This window comes from Bos grunniens, chromosome 26 (assembly GCF_055505025.1).
Source record: "Bos grunniens cultivar Pamir isolate PY7600 chromosome 26, Bosgru_T2T1.0, whole genome shotgun sequence".
Classification (NCBI taxonomy): Eukaryota; Metazoa; Chordata; class Mammalia; order Artiodactyla; family Bovidae; genus Bos; species Bos grunniens.
Window position 1 is genome coordinate 42,286,551 of NC_141190.1, and position 24,011 is coordinate 42,310,561.

The following is a 24,011-nucleotide window of genomic DNA, read 5'->3' on the forward strand; positions in this document are numbered from 1 at the left end:
CGAAACATCGGCCCAGAGTCTATTTCTCAAAGTTGCTTCAGCTTTGATTCCAGCTGGACACATCTGTGCTTTAGATCTAACCTTCCTTCTCTCTCACACAGATGCCCAGCCCCAGACCACACACTGTCCAGGTGAGAACCCAGCATCCCATCTCAGAATGTCCCTTCTCTCTCTGCCCTTCCCCCACTATATAAACCAGTCCATGAGTCCCTTCTGGACATATGGCTTATTCTACCACCGGCAATATCCACACTCAATAGGGCTTCTTTTCAAGGATTTGCAAGGCCTTGCAGAGTTTACACTTGCTTTCTGTGTGTGTGTGTATGCTCAGCTGCTTCAGAAGTGTCTGACTTAGTATGATCCCATGGACTGTCTCTGCACTGGCAGGTGGATTCTTTCCCGCTGTACCAGCTGGGAAGCCAAAATGAGCATGGAAGTGGAAGTCGCTCAGTCGTGTCCGACTCTTTGCAACCCCTTGGACTAGAGAGTCCCTGGATTTTCCCAGGCCAGAATCCTGGAGTGGGTAGCCTTTCCTTTCTCCAGGGGATCTTCCCAACCCAGGGATCGAACCCAGGTCTCCCTCATTGCAGGCAGATTCTTTACCAGCTGAGCCACCAGGGAAGCCCGAAAAAATATTAATATATATGACTGAATCACTCTGCTGTACACCTGAAATATTGTTAATCAACCCCATTACAATATAAAATAAAAATTTTTTTTTAATGAAAAGTTCTTTAAAAGTAAAAAAAAGAAAGAAAAGAAAGAAAAAGACACCTGGGGCAGAGCTGCAGGAGTAAGAAGGACCAGCAGGCTGGGTTACCATGGAGATAAATAAAGCTTTAATAATGATGGGGAGCAACTTTGCACATGTACTCTTTCCAGGCATTCTCTTCTTCCAGACGGGTGGCCTGTGATGCGTAACTGGGGTAGATCCCCCGAGACAGAAAATCCTGATTCATTAGCATGAGGTCGCCAGGAAATTCTGACACGTGCAAAAGACTTCTGTTTGTTAAGCCAGTGATGGACCTTTCTGCTTTCTTTGCAGGGAAGAATGGTTTTAGATCTTTTGGATGGTACGTTATGCATTTTTGGGGTTCTTCTGACTTGAAAATGACGTTCATTTTAATTTCCTGTCTTTTGGAGGTTTTGCTCTCCGCCTCGCCTCTCCCCTTTTGATGCGCATCGTTGCCATCGTCGGCGTTGCCGTCATCCTGGCCTTCCCCAGCCCTGGCCCTTGCCATGGGGCCCAGGCCCCCTGAAGGCAGAAGCGATGAGCCCCTAAACCTTTCGATGTAGGGTAGCAGCTGCTTGCTCCGCAGGGCTCTAGCCAGCTGCATACGCTCTATGTGCTTGCTGACGTTCAGCCTCTCCCGCCGGGGCATCCTGAACTCCTCCGGGGACACGATCACCTTGGCCGTCCACATTTTCCCCAGGGACCCACAGGTGGCACAAGGAGGGGTGTGTTGCCTTCTACAGTCCACTGCCCGCTTGTAGTCTGCAGACAGCGTCTGTAGTTCCTTGAGCATTTTCCGTTCTTCCTCTTGCTTGTAAGTCAGAAACCTCCGGGCTGCGACGGTGTGAACGCCACCTAGACGCTGACAAGTGGGAAAAGGTGTGTGAGTTGATCAGTCGTGTCCGACTCTTTGCAACCCCATGGACTAGAGCCTGCCAGGCTCTGCTCCAGGCAAGAATACTGCAGTAGGTTGCCATCCCCTTCTCCAGGGCCAATGGGCAGGGGGCTGGGGGGTGAGTGGGGAGAGGTGGTGGTTAAAATCTCAAGGGGATTGATGTGTTCATTTGTTTGTTGGTTAGTTTTTTATAATCCACATGTGGGTGAATTTCTACAGTACTTGTATTTCTCAGTCTGATTTATTTCACTTAGTATGGGCTTCCCTGGTGGCTTAGAGGGTAAAGTGTCTGCCTGCAATGCAGGAGACCCAGGTTTGATCCCTGGGTCAGGAAGGTCTCCTGGAGAAGGAAATGGCAACCCACCCCAGTATTCTTGCCTGGAGAATCCCACGGACGGAGGAGCCCACCAGGCTGCAAAGAGCCAGACATGACTGAGCAACCTCACTTCACTTAGTTTGGTACATCAAGGGTTAGTAAAGGGGAGAAAACAAGAGTAGTGGTTACCAGAGAAGGAAGAGTGGGGAGGGGAAGGAAAAGAGGGTAAAGGAGATGAGCTGTAAGGTTATGGAGAAAACTGAATTTTGGTGGGGAACACATGTAGCACATAGAGAAATATGAAACCCAGTGTTGTACACAAGACGCTGATGTAATTGCTGAGTCTTGCTGCAGGTCACAGGTGTGAGGCCCTGTACCAAGGCCACAGAAGCAGAGCCCAGAACCAAAGCTAACTGAGCCCCTTTGTAACCTTACCAAAGCCAACCGGGCCCCTTTGTAACCTTACCAAAAGTCCCCTTGATCATCACTAACAAGCTTCCTGATTCCCAGTTAGGCAAAGACGCCCACTCCAGTAAACACCCTGTCACACTCCAATCACCTAACGCCAACCTTCCAGTAGGAACTGTCTTTGTCTTGAGGCTATAAAAATTGGCTATTAACTCATGAAAGTGGTCAACTCTCCCTGGCTTGTCAGGAGTTGTCAGCCTGTTGCCCTCGAAATGCCCACTTTATCTCTGCTATTTTTTTTAAATAAAAGCACTCCTTTCTGCAGTACTCTGTGTCTGGAAATTCTTTTCCCACCTGCTCTCGGACTGCCTCAACAATAATGTCCTAAATCAATGTTACCTCAACAACAACAAAAACATAAAAATATAGCATTTACGATGGAAAATTTTAAAAAAGTTCTCAATAGGACAGGAGCAAAGGACACCCACAGAAAGAATTATCTGGTGGCTCCCTTGCCCTCCATCCGTGAGGGTGCCCGAGACCCTGTATAGTGAGAATGAGGGTAGATCTTTGGGAACAGATGAGCCTGGGTTCAAATCTGACTCTCCTTCTCACCTACTGTGAATCTGAGAGAATTGTATTGATCTTACAGGCCCCTGTGAGGTCTCCATGAGATAACATATATGAAAGCGACTAGTGCAAGATAAGGGCTCAAGAAGAGGCCGCTTCCGTGATTCGTTATCACTTGTAGTTACAGTCCTGCTTGGGACTTTGTAATAAGAGAGTATTTTGCTTTTGCTAGGCAAATATGGAAGCCACTAGTTAACTCAGCCAACTCTCCTCCACTGCTTGGGAGACTCACACCTGTGTTGCTGGTGGTTTTTGAAACTCTGACTCTCCTAGCCTAACTGCCTGGATTCCGTGGGGCCTCCCTGTATATAAATTTCACAGCACTTACTAGGATCTCTTTCTCCAAGGGGGAGTATTTCCCGAGGGCGATGCGTGGGTCTGACTTGTAGAACTTGGTCCATATCCTGGAAGGCAGAGAGGTGTATTAGAACTCAGAAATGGTCTTCCTAGTGTTGCCTTTTGGAGTGGGAAATCTCACAAAGGGTGATGCTCTGTGATCACGGTTTCTACAGCCACAGGGTGGGCTCTTCCATTTGGCTTCAAATCTGACATGGGTGGGAGGGAATGGACCAGAAGCACAGTTACACTCACCCCAGTGGTGAAGCAGGGCATACATCCCCTTGGGAGGACAGGGACTCTTTATTCAGGAAGGAATCGCTTATATTGAAAACGCGCACCGGTATTCCATTCTTATTTAACTTCCCCTCTGTAGTCATCCTCTCTTGGGCCCTTGAATCTCTAGCCCTCTGTTTTCCAATCTTCGGACAGCCATTCTCCCATTCTCTGATCATACTCTGGCTCCAGGCTAGGATGGGAGGTGTCAGTGCCTGGAGTTTCTTCCTAAGACAGCTTTAATGAGAACCCAAATGACAGTCACAAACATCTTGCATCATAACTGGCCTACGTGGCAGCTATTGTGAGGTCTGAGTTTAGGCATCAGATGATCCCCTGGGGTGAAATGGACACACACTGCCATGGTCTCGGTATGTTGGAGTCCAGAGGAATAGAGTGGGCAGAGAAGTATAGCTGGGAGACGATCTGACCATGTCAATGCCACTTATAAGCCCATAAAGACTGCTCAGCTCTTTCTGGATGAACACTCATCACCTGAAATCTCTCCCTGGTATTGGCTTGCCTCTCCAATCTTAGCTCCAATCTTAGTTCCTCATGCTCCATCCATGAACTCTATCCATGGTTCTTGGAATCAGCTTCTAGACATACTCCCCTCTTGTCTCAAATACGCCTCTCTGCCTTGACAACTTGCTTATCTTTTAGGGCCCAGCTTATCTGGAAATATCTCTGAGAAATACTGTTAGTGCAAAAATCAAGGCACAAAAGTATATAAATTGTAGACAACCTTTTTATATTGAAAAGGAAAAAATAAGCATGTATACTTGCATTTGCATAAAGAAACACTAGAATAATACATGCAAAAAATGTCATAAATGGTTATCAGAGGTGGGTACCTGGCAGATATGGATAAGGTGGTAATGCGTCTTTTCATTGTGTACATTATTGTTTTGTACAGTATTGTTTAGAACCATGCGAGCCTATTACCTTTTGAAAAAAATGAGTTTAAAAAGTAAAGAAGCAGCTCATGGAAGACGATGTCTCTGACAAGTACTGGTCCTGAAGCTTTCCTTTGCTTCTACCAGAAAACACCCCTAAGTGGCGATATGTCCAGAGCTCATGCCCACAGCAGCCATCTGAAACACACCAATGCTCCTCTCACACACCCAGGCAATTTCAGTTCCCTAGAACAGCTGTGAACCTGGAAATCAGCAGCCAGTGCCGCGGAGCGGTATAGACAGTGCCTCTTGCCCTGTATGCATCGACTCACACATTTGTCCTACACACAGCCGTTTGCACAACCCACACAACACCTGGCATATTGCGTGCACAGCACAAATGTTTGTGGAACAACCAATGACTGGTACATGAGTATTCTACCAGTCATTGGTTGTTCCACAAACATTTGTGCTGTGCACACAATATGCCAGGTGTTGTGTGGGTTGTGCAAACGGCTGTGTGTAGGACAAATGTGTGAGTCGGTTCAATCCCTGGTCAGGGAACTAGATCCCACACTCTTACTAAGAATTTGCATGCCTCAACTAAAGATCCCACTTGCCACGGTGAAGACTGAAGACTGTGCCACAACTAAGACTTGGCACAGCCAAAAAAATAAATATTAAAAAAAAGATTATTATGGATCTCAGTTCAGATGGTAAAAATATCCACCTGCAATGCAGGAGACCTGGGTTCAACCCCTGGGTTGAGAAGATCCCCTAGAGGAGGGCATGGCAACCCACTCCAGTATTCTTGCCTGGAGAATCCCTATGAACAGAGGAGCCTGGTAGGCTGCAGTCCAGAGGGTCGCAAAGGGTGGGACACGACTGAGTGACTAAGCATGGCACACATCAAAAAAATCAAGTCTTAGTCAAATTTCCAATAATACTCTCGGGATGTAATGTGATATTTTTTTAAAGACCATACAAAACTTATATAGAGTATGATCTGGGTGTGTCAATACAACAGTATTCAAGAAGAAAAAGGACTAGAAGGAAAAACACAGAGATACGAGCAGTGGACTGTGGACTAGTGGAGGATATTCTGGGACTGGCCATGGACCTGCAGCCTGGTCCCATCCAGGTATTGAGATGGAGTAGCTATGGCCTTGTCTCAGCAGGTTCAGGTAGAAAAAGGTGGCACAGCTCCTCCAGGCATCAGAAAGTCAGTGATAAAGGGCATCCCGCCATGCTGCCCAGAAGTGATGTCACCATGACTACGGTAGGTTTGGGGTGGGAACTGGAAAAAGAGAGAAATTTATTTTAAGAAATTAGCTTACATGATTGTAGAGGCTGGAAGGTCCAAAATCTGCTGGTGTGGTCCAGCAGGCTGAAGACTCTGGGAGAGCCCGTGTAGAGGTTCAAGACCACTGGGAGAATTGCCTCTTATTCAAGGAATGTAAGTCTTCAGTCTATTCATGCCTTCAGCTGATTGGATGAGGCCCACCCACATTATGGAGCAAAAGGCAATCTGCTTTACTCAAAGTTTGCTGATTTAAATATCAATCTCATCCAAAAACACCCTCACATAAATATCCAGAATAATGGATCAGACCAAAGCATGACTGGGCATACATGTGTGCTAAGTTGCTTCTGTCGTGTCTAAATCTTTGCGACCCTATGGACTATAGGCTCCTCTGTCCATGGGATTCTCCAGGCAAGACTACTGAAGTGGGTAGCCATGCCCTCCTCCAGGGGATCTTTCTGACCCAGGGATCTAACCATGGTCTCCTGTGTTGGCTGGCAGGCAGTTTCTTTACCACTAGCGCCACCTGGGAAGCCCTGGCTGGCACTATGACCCAACCAAGCCAACACATGAAAGTAACTCTCAAATCTACTTCTAAGTATTAGGTTTTAATGATGTGCTTAATTTTTAAATAGCTTTTTAATATCAGGGTTTTCATTTTTGTGCATAGTTTTGCCCATATTTGAGCTTCCTATTAATAGATTCATACAGTATGAATTCTTTCACACCTGCATTTCCCCTCAGCATTGTATTTTCCAGGCTCTGCTGTTATGCTTGTAGTTCAATCATTTTCATTGTTATTTAGCATGATCGTCTTATTTATTAAACAGTCTTCTGTTGCTTACATTTGGATTTTTTTACTTTGGGGAGCATGATTGTACAGGTTTCCTTGCAGTTACTCTGTTGGGTGCATACCTAAGAATGAAATTGGTAAGCCCTCAGATATGTGTTGGAGAAGGCAATGGCACCTCACTCCAGTCAGTACTCTTGCCTGGAAAATCCCATGGACGGAGGAGCCTGGAAGGCTGCAGTCCATGTGGTCGCTAAGAGTTGGACATGACTGAGCAACTTCACTTTCACTTTTCACTTTCATGCATTGGAGAAGGAAATGGCAACCCACTCCAGTATTCTTGCCTAGAGAATCCCAGAGATGGGGGAGCCTGGTGGGCTGCCGTCTATGGGGTCGCACAGAGTCAGACATGACTGAAGTGACTTAGCAGCAGCAGCAGGGTATGTGTAACTTCAGTTTCCTAGAGAATTCTCAGCTCTGTTCAAAAATGTCTTTATAATTCACCCTCCCACCGATAAGGTATGAGAATTCCTTCTTGCCAACACTAGTGGGTATGTTGTGATACGTCATTGTGGCTTTAATTTATACTTTTATGATTACAAATGAAGTCAAATACTTTTTCTATTGCCCATTGAGATTACCCTTAGTGAAATGTCTATTCAGGACTTTTGTCCATTTTTTCTAGTAATTGCTTTTCTTATTGATATGTAAAACTTCTTTACATATTCTTTTTATAAGCCTATTGCCAGTAAAATATATTGCAAATATCTGCTCCTACTCTTGACTAGCCTCTCCCCTTTCTTAAAGATGCCTTTTGGGGGTGAGAAGAGTTGGGCGATTGGGATTGACATATATGCACTATTTATACTATGTATAAAATAGATAACTGATGAGAATCTAGTGTATAGCACAGGGAACTCTACTCAAAGCTCTATGGCAACCTAAATGGGAAGGAAATCCGAAAAAGAGTGGATACATGTACATGTGTAACTGACTCACTTCTCTGTACAGCAGAAACTAACACAACACTAAAGCAACTATACTCCACCAAAAAGTAATTTTAAAAATATACACACTACTGTATATAGGACAGATGACCAACAAGGACCTACTGCACAGCACAGGGAAGCCTACTCGGTATTCTGTAATAGCATATATGGGAAAAGAATCTGGAAAAGAATGGATATATGTATATGGATAACTGAACCGTTCTGCTGTACATCTAAAATTAATGCAGCATTCTAAACCAAATATACTCCAATACAAAATTAAGTTTAAAAAGACGTCCTTTATTCCAGCTGCACTCCAATTTATGAGCCTTTTCCTGAATGGTTATTGCTTTACATGGCTTGTTTAAGAAAGCATTTCCCGACCTAGGTAGGAATGATAATCTATATGCATACTGCATATATATTGATGATTTCTCATATCATTCTCTAAAAATTTCTTTTCTTTTGAACTTCTTAACTTCCTACCTTTTTTCTTTAAGTACATTTTCCAACTTAATATTATAATGACTATCAAGGAGTGCTCGTACATGTGTGTGTTTGCGTGTGTGTGTATGCAGGTCATACACAAAAAGTCTAAGATTCTCTTCCCCTGCTAGCCACATCTGTCCCTGCAGTCACCTCCTGGGCTCTGGCGCCCTCTGGTGGATTTTGCCACTCAGTGACAGCTGGCTCTGCAAAGACCCGCCAGCCACTCCAGCTCTCCAGGGCTAAGATTCCCTACAGACATGGCCCTCTTGGTTTATAAGAATGGTGCTCTTTTCTAACATTGCGCTATATTCAGACTTTATATGAGACGCTGTGTGCTTTAGAATCATAGTTCCCTTTACAAACCCATTGGCTCTAGGCAGACCAGTTCAGTTCAGTCGCTCATTCGTGTCCAACTCTTTGAGACCCTGTGAATCGCAGCACGCCAGGCCTCCCTGTCCATCACCAACTCCCAGAAGTTACTCAAACTCATGTCCATTGAGTCGGTGATGTCATCCAGCCATCTCATCCTCTGTCGTCCCCTTCTCCTCCTGCCCTCAATCCCTCCCACCATCAGAGTCTTTTCCAATGAGTCACCTCTTGGCATGAGGTGGCCAAAGTACCGGAGTTTTGGCTTCAGCATCAGTCCTTCCAAAGAACACCTAGGACTGATCTCCTTTAGGATGGACTGGCTGGATCTCCTTGCAGGCCAAGGGACTCTCAAGAGTCTTCTCCAACACCACAGTTCAAAAGCATCAATTCTTCGGCGCTCAGCTTTCTTCACAGTCCAACTCTCACATCCATACATGACCACTGGAAAAACCATAGCCTTGACTAGACAGACCTTTCTTGGCAAAGTAAAGTCTCTGCTTTTCAATATGCTATCTAGGTTGGTCATAACTTTCCTTCCAAGGAGTAAGCGTCTTTTAATTTCATGGTTGCAGTCACCATCTGCAGTGGTTTTGGAGCCCCCCAAAATAAAGTCTGACACTGTTTCCACTGTTTCCCCATCTATTTCCCATGAAGTGATGGGACCAGATGCCATGATCTTCGTTTTCTGAATGTTGAGCTTTAAGCCAACTTTTTCACTCTCCACTTTCACTTTCATCAAGAGGCTTTTTAATTCCTCTTCACTTTCTGCCATAAGGGTGGTGTCATCTGCATATCTGAGGTTATTGATATTTCTTTTGATTTCTCTAGGCAATCTTGATTCCAGCTTGTACTTCCTCCAGCCCAGCGTTTTTCATGATGTACTCTGCATAGAAGTTAACTAAGCAGGGTGACAATGTACAGCCTTGATGTACTCCTTTTCCTATTTGGAACCAGTCTGTTATTCCATGTCCAGTTCTAACTTTTGCTTCCTGACCTGCATATAGGTTTCTCAAGAGGCAGGTCAGGTGGTCTGGTATTCCCATCTCTTTCAGAATTTTCCACAGTTTATTGTGATCCACACAGTCAAAGGCTTTGGCATAGTCAATAAAGCAGAAATAAATGTTTTTCTGGAACTCTTTCCTTTTCCATGATCCAGCAGATGTTGGCAATTTGATCTCTGGTTCCTCTGCCTTTTCTAAAACCAGCTTGAACATCTGGAAGTTCATCATTCACGTATTGCTAAGTCTGGCTTGGAGAATTTTGAGCATTACTTTACTAGCGTGTGAGATAAGTGCAATTGTGAGGTAGTTTGAACATTCTTTGGCATTACCTTTCTTTGGGATTGGAATGAGAACTGACCTTTTCCAGTCCTGTGGCCACTGCTGAGTTTTCCAAATTTGCTGGCATATTGAGTGCAGCACTTTCACAGCATCATCTTTCAGAATTTGAAAGAGCTCCACTGGAATTCCATCACCTCCACTAGCTTTGTTCGTAGTGATGCTTTCTAAGGCTCACTTGACTTCACATTCCAGGATGTCTGGCTCTAGTTGAGTGATCACACCATTGTGATTATCTGGGTCATGAGACTCTTTTTTGTACAGTTCTTCTGTGTATTCTTGCCACCTCTTCTTAATATCTTCTGCTTCTGTTAGGTCCATACCATTTCTGTCCTTTCTTAAGCCCATCTTTGCATGAAATGTTCCCTTGGTATCTCTAATTTTCTTGAAGAGATCTCTAGTCTTTCCCATTCTGTTGTTTTCCTCTATTTCTTTGCTGTGGTAGATCGCTTTGTAGCAGTAGATCGCTGAGGAAAGCTCTCTTATCTCTTCTTGCTATTCTTTGGAACTCTGCATTCAAATGGGTATATCTTTCCTTTTCTCCTTTGCTTTTCACTTCTCTCCTTTTCACAGCTATTTGTAAGGCCTCCCAGACAGCCATTTTGCTTTTTTGCATTTCTTTTTCTTTGGGATGGTCTTGCTCCCTGTCTCCTGTACAATGTCACGAACCTCCATCCATAGTTCATCAGGCACTCTATCAGATCTAGGCCCTTAAATCTATTTCTCACTTCCACTGTATAATCATAAGGGATTTGATTTAGGTCAAACCTGAATGGTCTAGTGGTTTTCCCTACTTTCTTCAATTTCAGTCTGAATTTGGCAATAAGGAGTTCATGATATGAACCACAGTCAGCTCCCAGTCTTGCTTTTGCTGACTGTATAGAGCTTCTCCATTTTTGGCTGCAAAGAATATAATCAGTCTGATTTTGGTGTTGACCATCTGGTGATGTCCATGTATAGAGTCTTCTCTTGTGTTGTTGGAAGAGGATGTTTGCTATGACCAGTGTGTTCTCTTGGCAAAACTCTAGCAGCCTTTGCCCTGCTTCATTTCATACTCCAAGGCCAAATTTGCCTGTTACTCCAGGTGTTTCTTGACTTCCTACTTTTGCATTCTAGTCCCCTATAATGAAAAGGACATCTTTTTTGGGTTTTAGTTCTAAAAGGTCTTGGATGTCTTCATAGAACCATTCAACTTCAGTTTCTTCAGCGTTACTGGTTGGGGCATAGACTTGGATTACTGTGATATTGAATGGTTTGCCTTAGAAACAAACAGAGATCATTCTGTCATTTTTGAGATTGCATCCAAGTACTGCATTTTGGACTCTTTTGTTGACCATGATGGCCATTCCATTTCTTCTGAGGGATTCCTGCCCGCAGTAGTAGATATAATGGACATCTGAGTTAAATTCTCCCATTCCAGTCCATTTTAGTTCGCTGATTCCTAGAATGTCGACATTCACTCTTGCCATCTCTTGTTTGACCACTTCCAATTTGCCTTGATTCACGGACCTGACATTCCAGGTTCCTATGCAGTATTGCTCTTTACAGCATCGGACCTTGCTTCTATCACCAGTCACATCCACAACTGGGTGTTGTTTTTGCTTCGGCTCCATCCCTTCATTCTTTCTGGAGTTATTTCTCCACTGATCTCCAGTAACATATTGGGCACCTACTGACCTGGGGAGTTCATCTTTCAGTATCCTATCATTTTGCCTTTTCATACTGTTCATGGGGTTCTCAAGGCAAGAATACTGAAGTGGTTTGCCATTCCCTTCTCCAGTGGACAACGTTCTATTAGACCTCTCCACCATGACCCTCCTGTCTTGGGTGGCCCCACAGGGCATGGCTTAGTTTCATTGAGTTAGACAAGGCTGTGGTCGTGTGATCAGATTGACTAGTTTTTTGTGATTATGGTTTCAGTGTGTCTGCCCTCTGATGCCCCTCTCACCACACCTACCGTCTTACTTGGGTTTCTCTAACCTTGGACGTGGGGTATCTCTTCATGGCCGCTCCAGCCTCTTAGAAAGGTCTTCTAGGCCAGTGATTCTCCAAAATTTATGTGTATATAAACCCCCTGGCAAGTGTTACTCGCTCAGTCGTGTCCAGCTCTTTGCAACTCTATGGACTGTAGCCCACCGGCCTCCTCTGTCCATGGGATTCTCCAGGCAAGAATCCTAGAGTGGGTTGTCATGTCCTTCTCCAGGGGATCTTCCCAACCCAGGGATCGAACCCAGGTCTCCCACATTGCAGGCAGATTCTTTACCATTTGAGCTACCTGGGAAGTCCATATAAAGCTCCTAGAGATCTTATTAAAATGAAGTCACTGACACATAGAAAACACTTAATAAATATCTGTGAAAGCAAAAAGCTTAGCTAAAATAGTGCTGTAAAGTGAAGCAGGGAGCTCTGGGCCATAGAGTGGCTTGATGTCCTTCTGTGGGCTGAGGCATAAAAGGAGGGGCCACAGGTTGAGTGAAAATAGCCCTCAGCTCCGGACAGTATGCATCTCTAGGGCTTGTTTCTGGTTGAATCACTTAGGTGAGGCCACACCACTGTGTACAGGAAGTGGAGGCATCTTCCTGAAAGCATCAGGGGTGAGCCCAGTCCTCTGGCAAGAAACGGGTTCATGGAAGGGCTTTAAACTAAAAGAATTACTGCCACTCTCCAGCTCTTACTGTCCTGCATCTAGATCCTGGAAAGGTCTAACCACTCTTGCCGGTGGCCCTGGTGGTGAGGAAAAGGTGGCCTCTACCACAGGGAGCCAGCTCAGAGCAAAGTCAGGAGCCAGACTGGGAGCCCCATCGTGGCGGTCAGAGATAAGCTGAATCTCGTGGTTCCATGTGCTTTCCTGATTATGTCTGCTTCCCTGAAGAGCGAGCCAGAGCTCCGACTGCTCCAGTCTGGTCTCGGTCTAGGGTTACACTGGGGCTGCGGGGAGGGGTGGTGGGGCAGGAGTGTGGACTGTGCTTCAGAGGCCAGGACCCTGGGATCAGCAGTGGTTAGTAAGACCCCTCTCAAGGGGAAGTGGAGATCCAGAGAGGAGCACTTAGGGGTGGTCCCTGAGATCCACACTCTCCATCCTGGCCAGTCCCTCCCCTGTCCACCTTGGGGAAATCTGGGCTGGATCTGATCTGTCTGTAGATGAAGTGACACATGCCCTAAGGACCCATCAGGAGGGCAGAAGGGCTGGGCACTCCACACAGAGGAAAGAGCAAAGACAGAGAGAGCCTGTGAGTTCATGGAACTGTTGGCAGAAAAGGGCGTGTGGGGACAGGACAAGGGGCCAGAAAGGGATGCAGGCAGAGACTAGAAGAGCCTGTCAGGGCGTGCAGACAAGTTGGCACTTTCACCCCGAAGAGTGAGACTAGCATTGCAACTTCCTTCGAAGGAGGCAGCATGCTTAACAGCTTAGTTCTTTAAAAACAACTTTATCAGGATAAACTTTTGTTTTTGTTTAGTAGCTGATGTCCAACTCTTTTGCAACCCCATGGATGGTAGCCCGCCAGATTCCTCTGCCTATGGCATTCTCCAGGCAAGAATACTGGAGTGGGTTGCCATTCCCTTCTCCAGGGGATCTTGCGGAGACAGGGATTGAACCTGTGTGTCCTGCTTGGCAGGCAGATTCTTTACCACTGAGTCATCAGTGGGAAGCCCCAGAGTAAACTTTATCCACCATAAAATTTGCCTGTTTTAGACATGTCATTCACTGATTTTTAATAAGTTTACTGAATTGTATGATTGCCTTCACAATTCAGTTTTGGAATGTCTCCCCCAAAAGATCTCTCCTGCCCATTTACAGTTAATCCCCTGGAAGCCAGTAGTCTGCTGGTCTACTTTCTGTCTCTACAAATTTGCATTTAAGTGCTTTCTTTTTGAAGTGATCCCTTTCCAGTATTCTGGCCTGGAGAATTCCACGGACTGTATAGTCTGTGGGGTCGCAAAGAGTCAGACACCACTGAGCGACTTTCACTTCATTTGACTTCACTTTCTGGCTTTCAGCTGCAGAGTGCCTTGGGGGTTTTGTTGCCCCTCCGTCAACACTGGCGGCACTGCTAAATCCTGGCTCATGAAACCGGAAGTACCAGCCTGGGATAATGTCTGAGCTCACTCTGAGAGTCAGGCTGGGGATGGTCCTATCTTACCCTTACTCCAGCTTAGCAGTTCCGAGACTCCATCAGATTACAGAGGAGGGTGTGAACTGTGGTTTCCTTTATCTTTAAATAACAACTTCCTCTGTTAGGCTGGCGTGAAGATGGCGCCAGACAAACCAGACATTGATTCTGCTGGTCCCACTGCAACCGGACAAGGCAGGAGGTGGGGGGATGGGCGGCCTTCCTGTATTTAGAATGCTCCTTCTTGCCTGTCACTTCTTGTGAAATCTGGACATAGATAAAATAGGAGAAAAGACCCTCCTTGCTGGCCACACCAAGTCAAGTCCATAGGCTGTGATGTTCCGTTCTCTCCCACGAAGTGGGGGATGGGAAGAGGATGGGAAGGGTATGACAAAGCAGGGTCCAGGCTCCATTCCTGTCTTGCGTCCCAGCCTCGCTGACATCTGATTCAGCTCTGTCCCCCATCTGGGTTGCTACATACCCCACCTGAGAGGCAAACAGCCAAAAAGAGCATATCAGAGGAAAGGAGTTGGCCGTGTCTGGGAGGTACGTCCCAGCAGGCTCACCAGATGCAAGGCTCACAGGGTGCTCATCCGACCTGTGGAGACTTAGAGAAGAAGAGAGAAAGAGGAGTCACTCAAGATCATGTGGTCTAACGGCAGATCTGAGTCCCCAGGGCAATGAGAAGAGGTTTTAAAAAAGAGAGAGACGATGAATTACTAACTGCAAATGAGAAAAACATCATTTTCGTCCTCTAACTAAGGCAACGTGCACCCCAGCCGTGGAAACCCAGGGCTGCTGATATGGCCAAAGCCCTTAAGTCAGCTCAAGGCTCTGCTTCTAAGAGTGCCCCATACAGATGAGCCAAGAAGGAAAAGAGCCCTGTCTTCTTCATCATTTTGAGAGGGAAACTGTAGCTTCTGGTGAAGAGATTTGTCCCAGGTTCAGGTCTCAGCTCTGCCCCTCCCGTTCTGCGGGTGCTTGACCTGTAACGGGAAAAGGATCTGAAAAAGAGGGGATACGTCAATCTATGGATGTGTAACTGGTTCACTTTGCTGTGCAGCAGAGAGTAACACAACATCGAAATTCAACTATACTCCAATAAAAATCTTTTTTTTTCTAAATGAGACGTGGCCAAGATATAGCAGGGAAGGAATGATGGGGAAACTGGGAATCAACTTACAAGGAAGCTGAGCCCAGTGCTCTGTGCTGACCTAGAGGGGTGGGATGATGGGGGTGGGAGGGGGGCTCGAGAGGGAGGGGATACACGTCTAACTATGGCCGATTCACATTGTCGTACAGCAGAAACTAACACTACATTATGAAGCAATTATAATCCAGTTTAAAAAAAAAAGAATTTTTTTTTTTTAAATTTCAAGGAGGCAGACATGGCCCCAAAAGAGAACAAACAGCTCTCCCCACACAGAGAGAAGTTACAAATATGAATGATTTTGCGTTTTGGGGTCTTGACCTCCAGGAAGTCCCATTTATGAATCTGGAAAAGAAGACAGCAGGAAAGGACTCACAGAAGTTGTCTCTAATGTTAACACAGTAAACAGGGCTCTCAGCACTGTTGCACCGGGGTCTCTGGGCAGCCCCCTACTCATTCTTCCTCAGGAGGTCCTTTGATGGAGTTTTACAGACAAAGAAGTTGGCCACTTTGGGGGAAAGTTTCAATGATTTGCCCAAGGTCACACTATTTAAAACTAGAAAAACAAAAAACCCACCAATCTCAGTACAATCTGAGGTTAGAGTCCCTCCAGGAAATGATGAGGTGCTGAATGGATACAAATTAGTCTGATAAATCTGAACAGGAAGCTAATGAAATTCACACAGGAAAATGGTTAGAGGCAAGGGTTTAGCAGCCCCAAAGTCACCACCCCTAAACCACAGGTCTGATCTGAAATAAGGAATGCCACCAAGATTAGCAATAATAATTAACACCCACAGAGCATTCACAGATAGGCAACAGTCTATCAACTATACATGCCTTAAAATATTTAAATACTTTAAATATGCATATTTATTTAAAACAATATTAATGAGAGTTCTAGAAGGCATTTGCTTCCAAAACAAAGCATATTAAGAGCTTTAGTAATCTGCTATGATGGTGTGTGTGTGTGTGTATGTGTATGCTCAGTCATGTCCGACTCTTTGCAACCCCATGGACTGTAGGCCACCAGGCACTACAATTCCACTCTGTTCATGGAATTTTCCAGGCAAGAATACTGGAGTGGGTTGCCTTTTCCTAGTCCAGGGAGATCTTCCCAACCCAGGGATTGAACCTGCGCCTGTCGCGTCTCCTGCACTGGCAGGCGGATTCTTTACCACTGCGCCACCTGGGAAGCATAGTCTGCTATGATAGGCCAGATGATAACAGCAAGGTTGTAGCCTTGGCACAGGGCAGATCGAGGGCTGCTGAGTAGATGTATTTCTGTGTTTACGTTTTATGTAGGGAAGGTCTGAACTCAGGAAATGGGCTGAATTCCAAGTGGTTCTAGGGGCACGCAGGAAGCTCCTTACCCACCAGTAAGAAAGGTCTACAGTCTTTCTATGATGGTACAACTACATATGGCACCCTGGTGGCTCAGACGGAAGAGAGTCTGCCCGCAGTGTGGAAGACCCGGGTTCGATCTCTTGGTGGGAAGGTCCCATGGAGAAGGAAATGGCAACCCACTCCAATATCCTTGCCTGGAGAATCCCATGGACAGAGGAGCCTGGTGGGCTACAGCCCACAGGGTTGCAAAGAGTCGGACGCAACTGAGCGACTTCATTTCACTGATGGAAGACCAGCCCTGCTGGCAAGTCTCAATTCTCAACCATCTTCCGTTTTTCTGGAAACTTCACCGGGTATCACGAACATCTTGCAGGGGAACTCCCTGTATGTTTCATAAAATGTAGAGTATGACCTCCAACTGTTTCTTCCTGCCTGGAAATGTGACGGTTCTCTATTTAGAAGTACCCCTGCTTGCTTTCCCTGGGCTTGCAAGTGACTGTGTGAAACCCTGGCTTTTTCCACCAATTGAGACGCAGCTTAAAAGATGTTTGTAAGGGCTTGGGTTTTCTCCATATCATGAGAGAACGGTCTTTCTCTGAACTTCCCCAGAAACTCATTGCCCCCTGGGGACTTAACCAGGGAGGAAGCGTGTTCTTTTGCAAAGGCTGAACCCAATCGAGCATGCATAAAAAGATTTTGTGAGCCACGGTGTACAAACATGAAACCATCTTATCTTAAAACCCCAGTTGGCAAAGCATCGCCTAAAGATCCTAGAACTCCCATGGCGGGTAAGAGGGAGGGAGTTACAGTCTATCTCCTTTAGGATCTAACCCCGGGAAGAGTACATGCTCATGGTCTTTCAGTTGTGTGTGTTGGAACAGCGTCCTGGGAACAGACCTGAATGGCTAGGGTAGAGAATCCCAAACTGGCAAGAGGAGTTCTTACTCGAGTTGTGCAATGCTTTGTCTCTTTTTCATGGAAAAGCCCATCGGTTCTATAAGTGGGAAATTAATGGTTAATATTTTTTTAATAGCAGTGTTCAAAGCAAACGCCATCCGTGGAGTGTCACCACGGCTGCTGGCTTCACCATCCCCTTCTGCTTTGTCCCTCTGACCCTTGCAGTCACAGGCAGGGCTTCAGCTTCTTGTAGCTGTGCACTGTTCCCCGCTAAGGTGCCCTCATGGCAGGCTCCACCACCCCACCATCACCCCATCTCCTCAGTCAGTGGTGGAGCCCTCAGTAGCAGCTACAGCCACTGCCGTGACTGTGGCCACTTTAGAGGGAGCCGTCAGTGCGTCTTCACCAGCTTCGCTGGCACTGCACCCCGACTGCAGCCACTGTCGGTGGGCACTTGAAGTATCAGGCATGACCAATGTGGCGTCCAGAAGTGGACACATCCCGGCAAGGAGGCCAACTGGCCATGAAGCATGAAGGATAAAGAGGATGGAGAGGGTGCTTTGAGAATGGTGATGTCAAGAGATGGGTCGATGGCAAAGCAGATGAGTGCACTCGTGACCCTGACGGCCCCCAGGAGACCAATCGAGCCTCAAGAGGAGGGATGAGAGGAGGAGAGGGTAGAAATGCAGGTGAAGAGTCATGACGTGGCACGGTGGTGAGGACATACCACTTGGTCTTGGATGGCTTTCCCCTGTAATTGAGGATTTTGTATTTGCAGCTGTGTGGTTTGACTTTGCTGATGACGATAAAGACTTCAGCCTTGTCTGTGCTGGCTGCCCATTCAGTCCATGCCATGTGTCGTGAGCTGAACTGTCTTCATCCCATAAGTCAAAGTCCTGACCCCTAGGACCTCAGAAGGTGACCGTATTTGGAGACAGCAGCTTTATAGAGGTAATCAAGTTAAAATGAGGTCATTACCGTGAGTACTAATCCAATAGGACCAGGATCTTTTTAAAAAGGGGAAATCTGGAGGCAAACAGGCACCCAGGAAGAACACAAACTAAGGAAAAAGGCAGAGACTGAGGTTGTGCTTCTACAAGAAAAGGAACAAAAAGTACAGATGAACCTGTTTGCAAAGCAGAATTAGAGACAGACATAGAGAACAAATGTACGGACACCAAGAGGGGAAAGGCAGGGTGGGATGAACCGGGAGATTGGGATTGACATATACACAACTACTTTGTATAAAGAAGGCTGAGCACTGAAGGACTGACGCTTTTGAACTGTGTGTTGGAGAAGACTCGAGAGTCCCTTGGACAACAGAGAGCCAACTAGTCCATCCTAAAGGAGATCAGTCCTGAATATTCATTGGAAGGATTGATGCTGAAGCTGAAGCTCCAATACTTTGGCCGCCTGATGCGAAGAGCTGACTCATTTGAAAAGACCCTGATGCTGGGAATGATTGAAGGCAGGAGGAGAAGGGGACGACAGAGGATGAGATGGTTGGATGGCATCACCAACCCAATGGACATGAGTTTGAGCAAGCTTTGGGAGTTTGTGATGGACAGAGAAGCCTGATGTACTGCAGTCCATTGGGTCAAAAAGAGTCGGGCATGACTGAGGGACTGAACTGAACTGAACTGAATGGGAACTGACTGCAGAGCATTAACCTACTCGGTGCTCCGTGGTGACCTGAAACAGAAAGAAATCCAAAACGAGGGGATGTATGTATATGTGTACCTGATTCACTTTGCTGTACAGCAAAAAATAACACAACATCGTAAAGCAACCATAGTCCAATAAAATTTTTTTTTGTTTGTCAGCAAGCCACCAAAATCTAGGGGAGATTCATAAACAGAGTCTTCTTGATAGTCTTCAGAAAAAAAAAAAAACCCTGCCAACAACTTAATCTCATCTCCAGCCTGAAGAACCGTGAGACATAAATCTCACAATTTACTGCTGTTTAAGCCACCCCGTTAGTGGTACTTCATTATACCATCCCTAGCAAACTAAGACTTCATCAAGTTCCCCCATACAGACTGTGCCCAAATAGAATTCACATTCTACTAGGAACTTGTTGATCTTGCTAAAGAGCATGCTTGTCTCAACCAACCTCTGTTAGATAAGGGGATAAAGTCCTCGTTGTAACATAAGAGCCTGGAGAATGTGAATTTAAAAGAAACCAAGAGCTGAAGAGAGAACTGCTTGAGGGAAGGAAGGAGAAAGCAAAGCTGGAGGAGAGAAGGTTGAAAGAAAAGATGATCTTGCAAGAGTGGTTCTTGACCCCGGTTGCATATTAGATTCACCTACAGTGGGGAGGTACAGTAATGTGAGAGGCTAGACCAAAATCACATCAGAATCTGGGCTGTAGGAGCCAGACATCAGTATTTTGTAAAGCTCTCGAGTGTGCAGATCTCTGTGACTCCAATGTGCAGCTAAGGTTGACAACTATTGTCTGGAGAGTTCCTCATTTTTGGTAAACTGTGTTTTAAAATGTTTCAAAACATAGTTCTGAAACATGCTGAAACTATTCTACTGCTCCCGAACAGCCCAGAATTATGTTTTCAGAATAGCCCAGAATCATGTTTTCGGATGTTGGTGAGTCTATGATTTTCACAGTGGTATTTTTTCTTGAACCTAATGGTATTTCACAAACGAGGTGCTGAAAGATAAAATGCGGCCAGCCTAGGAGTTTGAGATGAAACGTACACACTCGTATAATTAAAATGGATAACCAAAAGGCCCTACTGTATTAGCACAGGGAACTCTGCTCGATGTTATGTGGCAGCCTGGATGGAAGGGGAGTTTGGGGGATAATGGATACATGTTGACGTATGACATAGTTGCTCTGCTGTCCACTTGAAACTAGCACATTGTAAAATCCGCTACACTCTGATATAAAATAACAAGTTTAAAAAAAATAAAGTTTAAGAAAATGAGGCCAGCCCACTCATTCTGGTTTCTTCTCCAGAGGAACAGACAAGCCAGGCTGAGTGGTGCGTCAGCCTGCCCTGGAGAAAAGGAAAGAAGGCCGCTCGGAAAAGTGACAGGAGGCAGTAAAGATGCAAAGGACATGGAAATGTCTGAGCAGTGAGTAACTTAGCTTCCCTTTGGGCTTTCCTGGTGGCTTAGATGGTAAAGAATCTGCCTGCAATGCAGGAAAGCCAGGTTCGATCCCTGGCTTGGGAAGATCCCCTGGAGAAGGAAATGGCAACCCACTCCAGTATTCTTGCCTGGAGAATTCCATGGACAGAGGAGCCTGGCGGGCCGCAAAGGGTCGAACATGACTGAGCAACTAACACTTCCACTTCCACATCAGCTTCCCTTTGTCATTTCTTCAATTATTCTTGAGAGTGGAGATCTGGATACTTGTGTTGAAGCTACCTCTGCTGTAGATTACAAATCAGAGCACTTTCTCCAAGACTATCTAGTCCTGTAATCAATAACTAGTTCGTAGGAGATCAAAAGATAACTGTAATAGAGAAACTCAAGATGCTGGAGTTGGAAAGGACCAGAAAGGAATCAAAATATATCCATACCCAGCAGAGCACAAGCTGTAGTGGGTCAGAATGTGTGTATATATATATCTTTGAGAAAAACCTTAAATGTAATTGCCTGAAATTTAGCTCTCTCTATGACTTAAAGCTCGCATTAGATTTTTCTTGTTCAAAGAAAGAAAGCCTTTTGGTCAAAAATGAGTTTAAAAAAAGAAAAGAGCAAGAGCAAGCCAGTTTCTCCTACTTGGAACTGGGATCATACACGGATGCAGTCTGTTCTGTAATGTCTGTTCACTGTTGTTATAATTCGATCTGATTAGAAGTGGGGTTAAAGATGTGAGAGTTTTTAGAATTGGCATCTGAGATCACTATTTATTTAGAAATAAAGGTTTTTAGAAGGACCAAAGAAAGTGGTTTTTAGGTCAGCTTCCCTTAGTGTGCCTTTGCCTCTTGGTCAGGAAAACACAAGAGACAATAATTGTCTCTCTGGGCAAGAGACATTCCACTTTATTTCAAAGATCTCTCGAGTAATAGAAGTCTAAAATATCTAACAGACCCACATTTCATGTTCGTAACATTAGTTGTTTGGTGATTTACATGACAGTCAAATGAAGTAGCTATATGAAGTTCGTCTTTTTATCACTAGACAATTAAAAACTGTTTATTTTAAAAAATTAGTAAGTGGGGACTTCCCAGGCAGTCCAGTGGTTAAGACTCTGAACTTCCACGGCAGGCGGCATAGGTTCCATCCTTGGTCAAGAAACTAAGATCCCACACGGCATGTGCAGTGCAGCCAAAAAAAGTGTTTTAATACATACAGTGCAATCTCTTTATACAGCTGGCTGAGGATACAGGGTGTACATCTATCCACAGGCCAGGCGGGCCCCATGCTGTGCAAGAGGGTGTGGTAAGTACCTGGGCTGGTGGAGCCACGTAACCATGACCACCATATACACAACCATCATGTCTACCTAGAGTTTTGAAACTAAAGCTAATCTCATAAATTATAATAAAATTCTAATACATCGTGGAGAGAGAGAGTGCCCATCCAGTCTCACATGGCCTTTTCAGGACACAGGGACAGAGAACACAAGAGCCAGCCGACCTGCGTCCTCATCCTACAGCTTCCTTCCCTCACCAGCTGACCTCAGGCATGAGAATCCATTTCTCCTTGCCTTAGTTTTCCCATCTGTAAAATGGAGAGAAGAATATCTGTTCTCCTTACTCACAGAACTCTTAAAAGAATTAAGTAATGAATGTGAAACACTCAGCATGATCAGTATATACTAGGAAACATAAGGGGTTACCCGACTCTTACTTTATTTATATAGCAAATGCCCTTTTCAGATTTATTGTTTTAGCAATTTTGGCGCTTCATCTTCTCTTGGCTTCTGGTTATTTTCCTAGACTTATTTTTAATTTTTGCTTTACTCCAGACTCATTTAGTTTTCTTCTACTTTTTTTCATCTTTTTGAAATTTGTGTGCATTTTTATATCAGCCTTAAGTTGTTTTGTATTGTTTTCCTGGAAAAAGGTGACATGAACAAAAATAAAGAAATAATACATTGGATTCACCCAGCTTGAGGAATCATCTTGATGAGTAATATTATATTGGAGTATTTGGTTGGTAAAACACTTCCTTCCATTTCCTAGAGCTAGACACCTGCTCCAGAAGGTATGTTCTCTGCCCGAAGACTGTTATGGGACTTTCCTGGTGGCATATTGGATAAGAATCCTCTTGCCAATGCAGGGGACATGGGTTTGATCCCAGGTCTGGGAAGATTCCACATACCACGGGGCAGCTAAGCCTATGCACCGCTACTACTGAGCCCATGTGCCCAAGGGCCCGTGCTCTGCAACAGGAGAGTAGCCCCTGATTGCTGCAACTACAGAAAACCTGCACTCAGCAATGAAGACCCAGCACAACCAAAAATAAATAAATAAACACAATATCAGATGAAGAAGAAGACTGTTGTACCCCAAGGCTCAGAAGAGAGAATTCATTAGATTATGGGATAATTTATTACTATCAGTCAATGATCTAAGCAGAGAGAAAATACCCATTAAGGAAGCAATAATTTGAACAACATCGGATGTCAGTGAGTACTTCAAAGTTCTGCAAGTATTTCGGTCCAAGGCATCATGCTAGGCAATAAAATCAGCAATATTATAAATAGGATATAAATAATAAAAAGAGAAGTCTTGCCCTGAGAGAATTTACAAGCTAATGGGAAAAACAAGACTAAAACACTAGCAACTACAATGCGGAATGTTTTGAGTGACGTAAGAGTGGAGAATGCAATTTGAGAATGCAATTGAGAAGGGAAGTGAAAGTCGCCTAGCCATGTCTGACTCTTTGTGACCCCATGGATTATACAATCCATGGAATTCTCCAGGCCAGAATACTGGAGTGGGTTCAGTTCAGTTCAGTTCAGTCACTCAGTCGTGTCTGACTCTTTGCGACTCCATAAATCACAGCACGCCAGGCCTCCCTGTCCATCACCAACACCTGGAGTTCACTCAGACTCAAATCCATCGAGTCAGTGATGCCATCCAGCCATCTCATCCTCTGTCATCCCCTTCTCCTCCTGCCCCCAATCCCTCCCAGCATCAGAGTCTTTTCCAATGAGTCAACTCTTCGCATGAGGTGGCCAAAGTACTGGAGTTTCAGCTTTAGCATCATTCCTTCCAAAGAAATCCCAGGGCTGATCTCCTTCAGAATGGACTGGTTAGATCTCCTTGCAGTCCAAGGGACTCTCAAGAGTCTTCTCCAACACCACAGTTCAAAAGCATCAATTCTTCGGTGCTCAGCTTTCTTCACAGTCCAACTCTCACATCCATACATGACCACAGGAAAAACCATAACCTTGACTAGACAGACCTTTGTTGGCCAAGTAATGTCTCTGCCTTTCCCTTCTCCAGGGGATTGTCCCAACTCAGGGATTGAACCCAGATCTCCCACACTGCAGGATGATTCTTTACCAGCTGAGCTACAAGGGAAGCAAATGAGAAGAGAAAACTCAAAAAAAAAAAAAAAAAGGAGGAGGGGTAGATGTGGGCATTGAAAGATGAGCAGATGTCAGCAGCTTCTTCTACTAGGAACTATCACCTGCCAAAGAAACGATGCCTTCATTGATATATAGGGCTCCTGGTGGTCTCTCTCTCCTGATTAGGAGCTAGAAGGTCCACCTGCATAGCCAGACATCAAGCCACAACTTGTCTTTTTTTCTTCTCTCTGATT

The 24,011-nt window shown here is 45.2% G+C and overlaps 1 protein-coding gene across 1 annotated transcript; it reads right to left on the reverse strand.

The window, feature by feature from the left end:
• Positions 1–816: 816 nt before the first annotated feature.
• On the reverse strand, positions 817–3,794 carry C26H10orf120 (chromosome 26 C10orf120 homolog). Its single transcript, XM_086378038.1, has 3 exons — positions 3,574–3,794; positions 3,311–3,386; positions 817–1,595 (listed from the first exon to the last, which is right to left on the reverse strand). The coding sequence occupies exons 1-3, from the start codon at positions 3,771–3,773 to the stop codon at positions 840–842; spliced, it is 1,032 nt and encodes a 343-aa protein (XP_086234164.1). The 5' UTR covers positions 3,774–3,794; the 3' UTR covers positions 817–839.
• Between the last annotated feature and the right edge of the window lie 20,217 nt (positions 3,795–24,011).

Bases quoted from the DNA above. Each gene is read 5' to 3' on its own strand.
- C26H10orf120 (XM_086378038.1), bottom strand. From the start codon at position 3,773: ATGATCAGAGAATGGGAGAATGGCTGTCCGAAGATTGGAAAACAGAGG. The intron at 3,387-3,573 runs GTGAGTGTAACT...TCTGCCTTCCAG, and splicing joins TGCCCTGCTTCACCACTGGG to GATATGGACCAAGTTCTACA. The intron at 1,596-3,310 runs GTAAGTGCTGTG...CCCACTTGTCAG, and splicing joins CCTTGGAGAAAGAGATCCTA to CGTCTAGGTGGCGTTCACAC.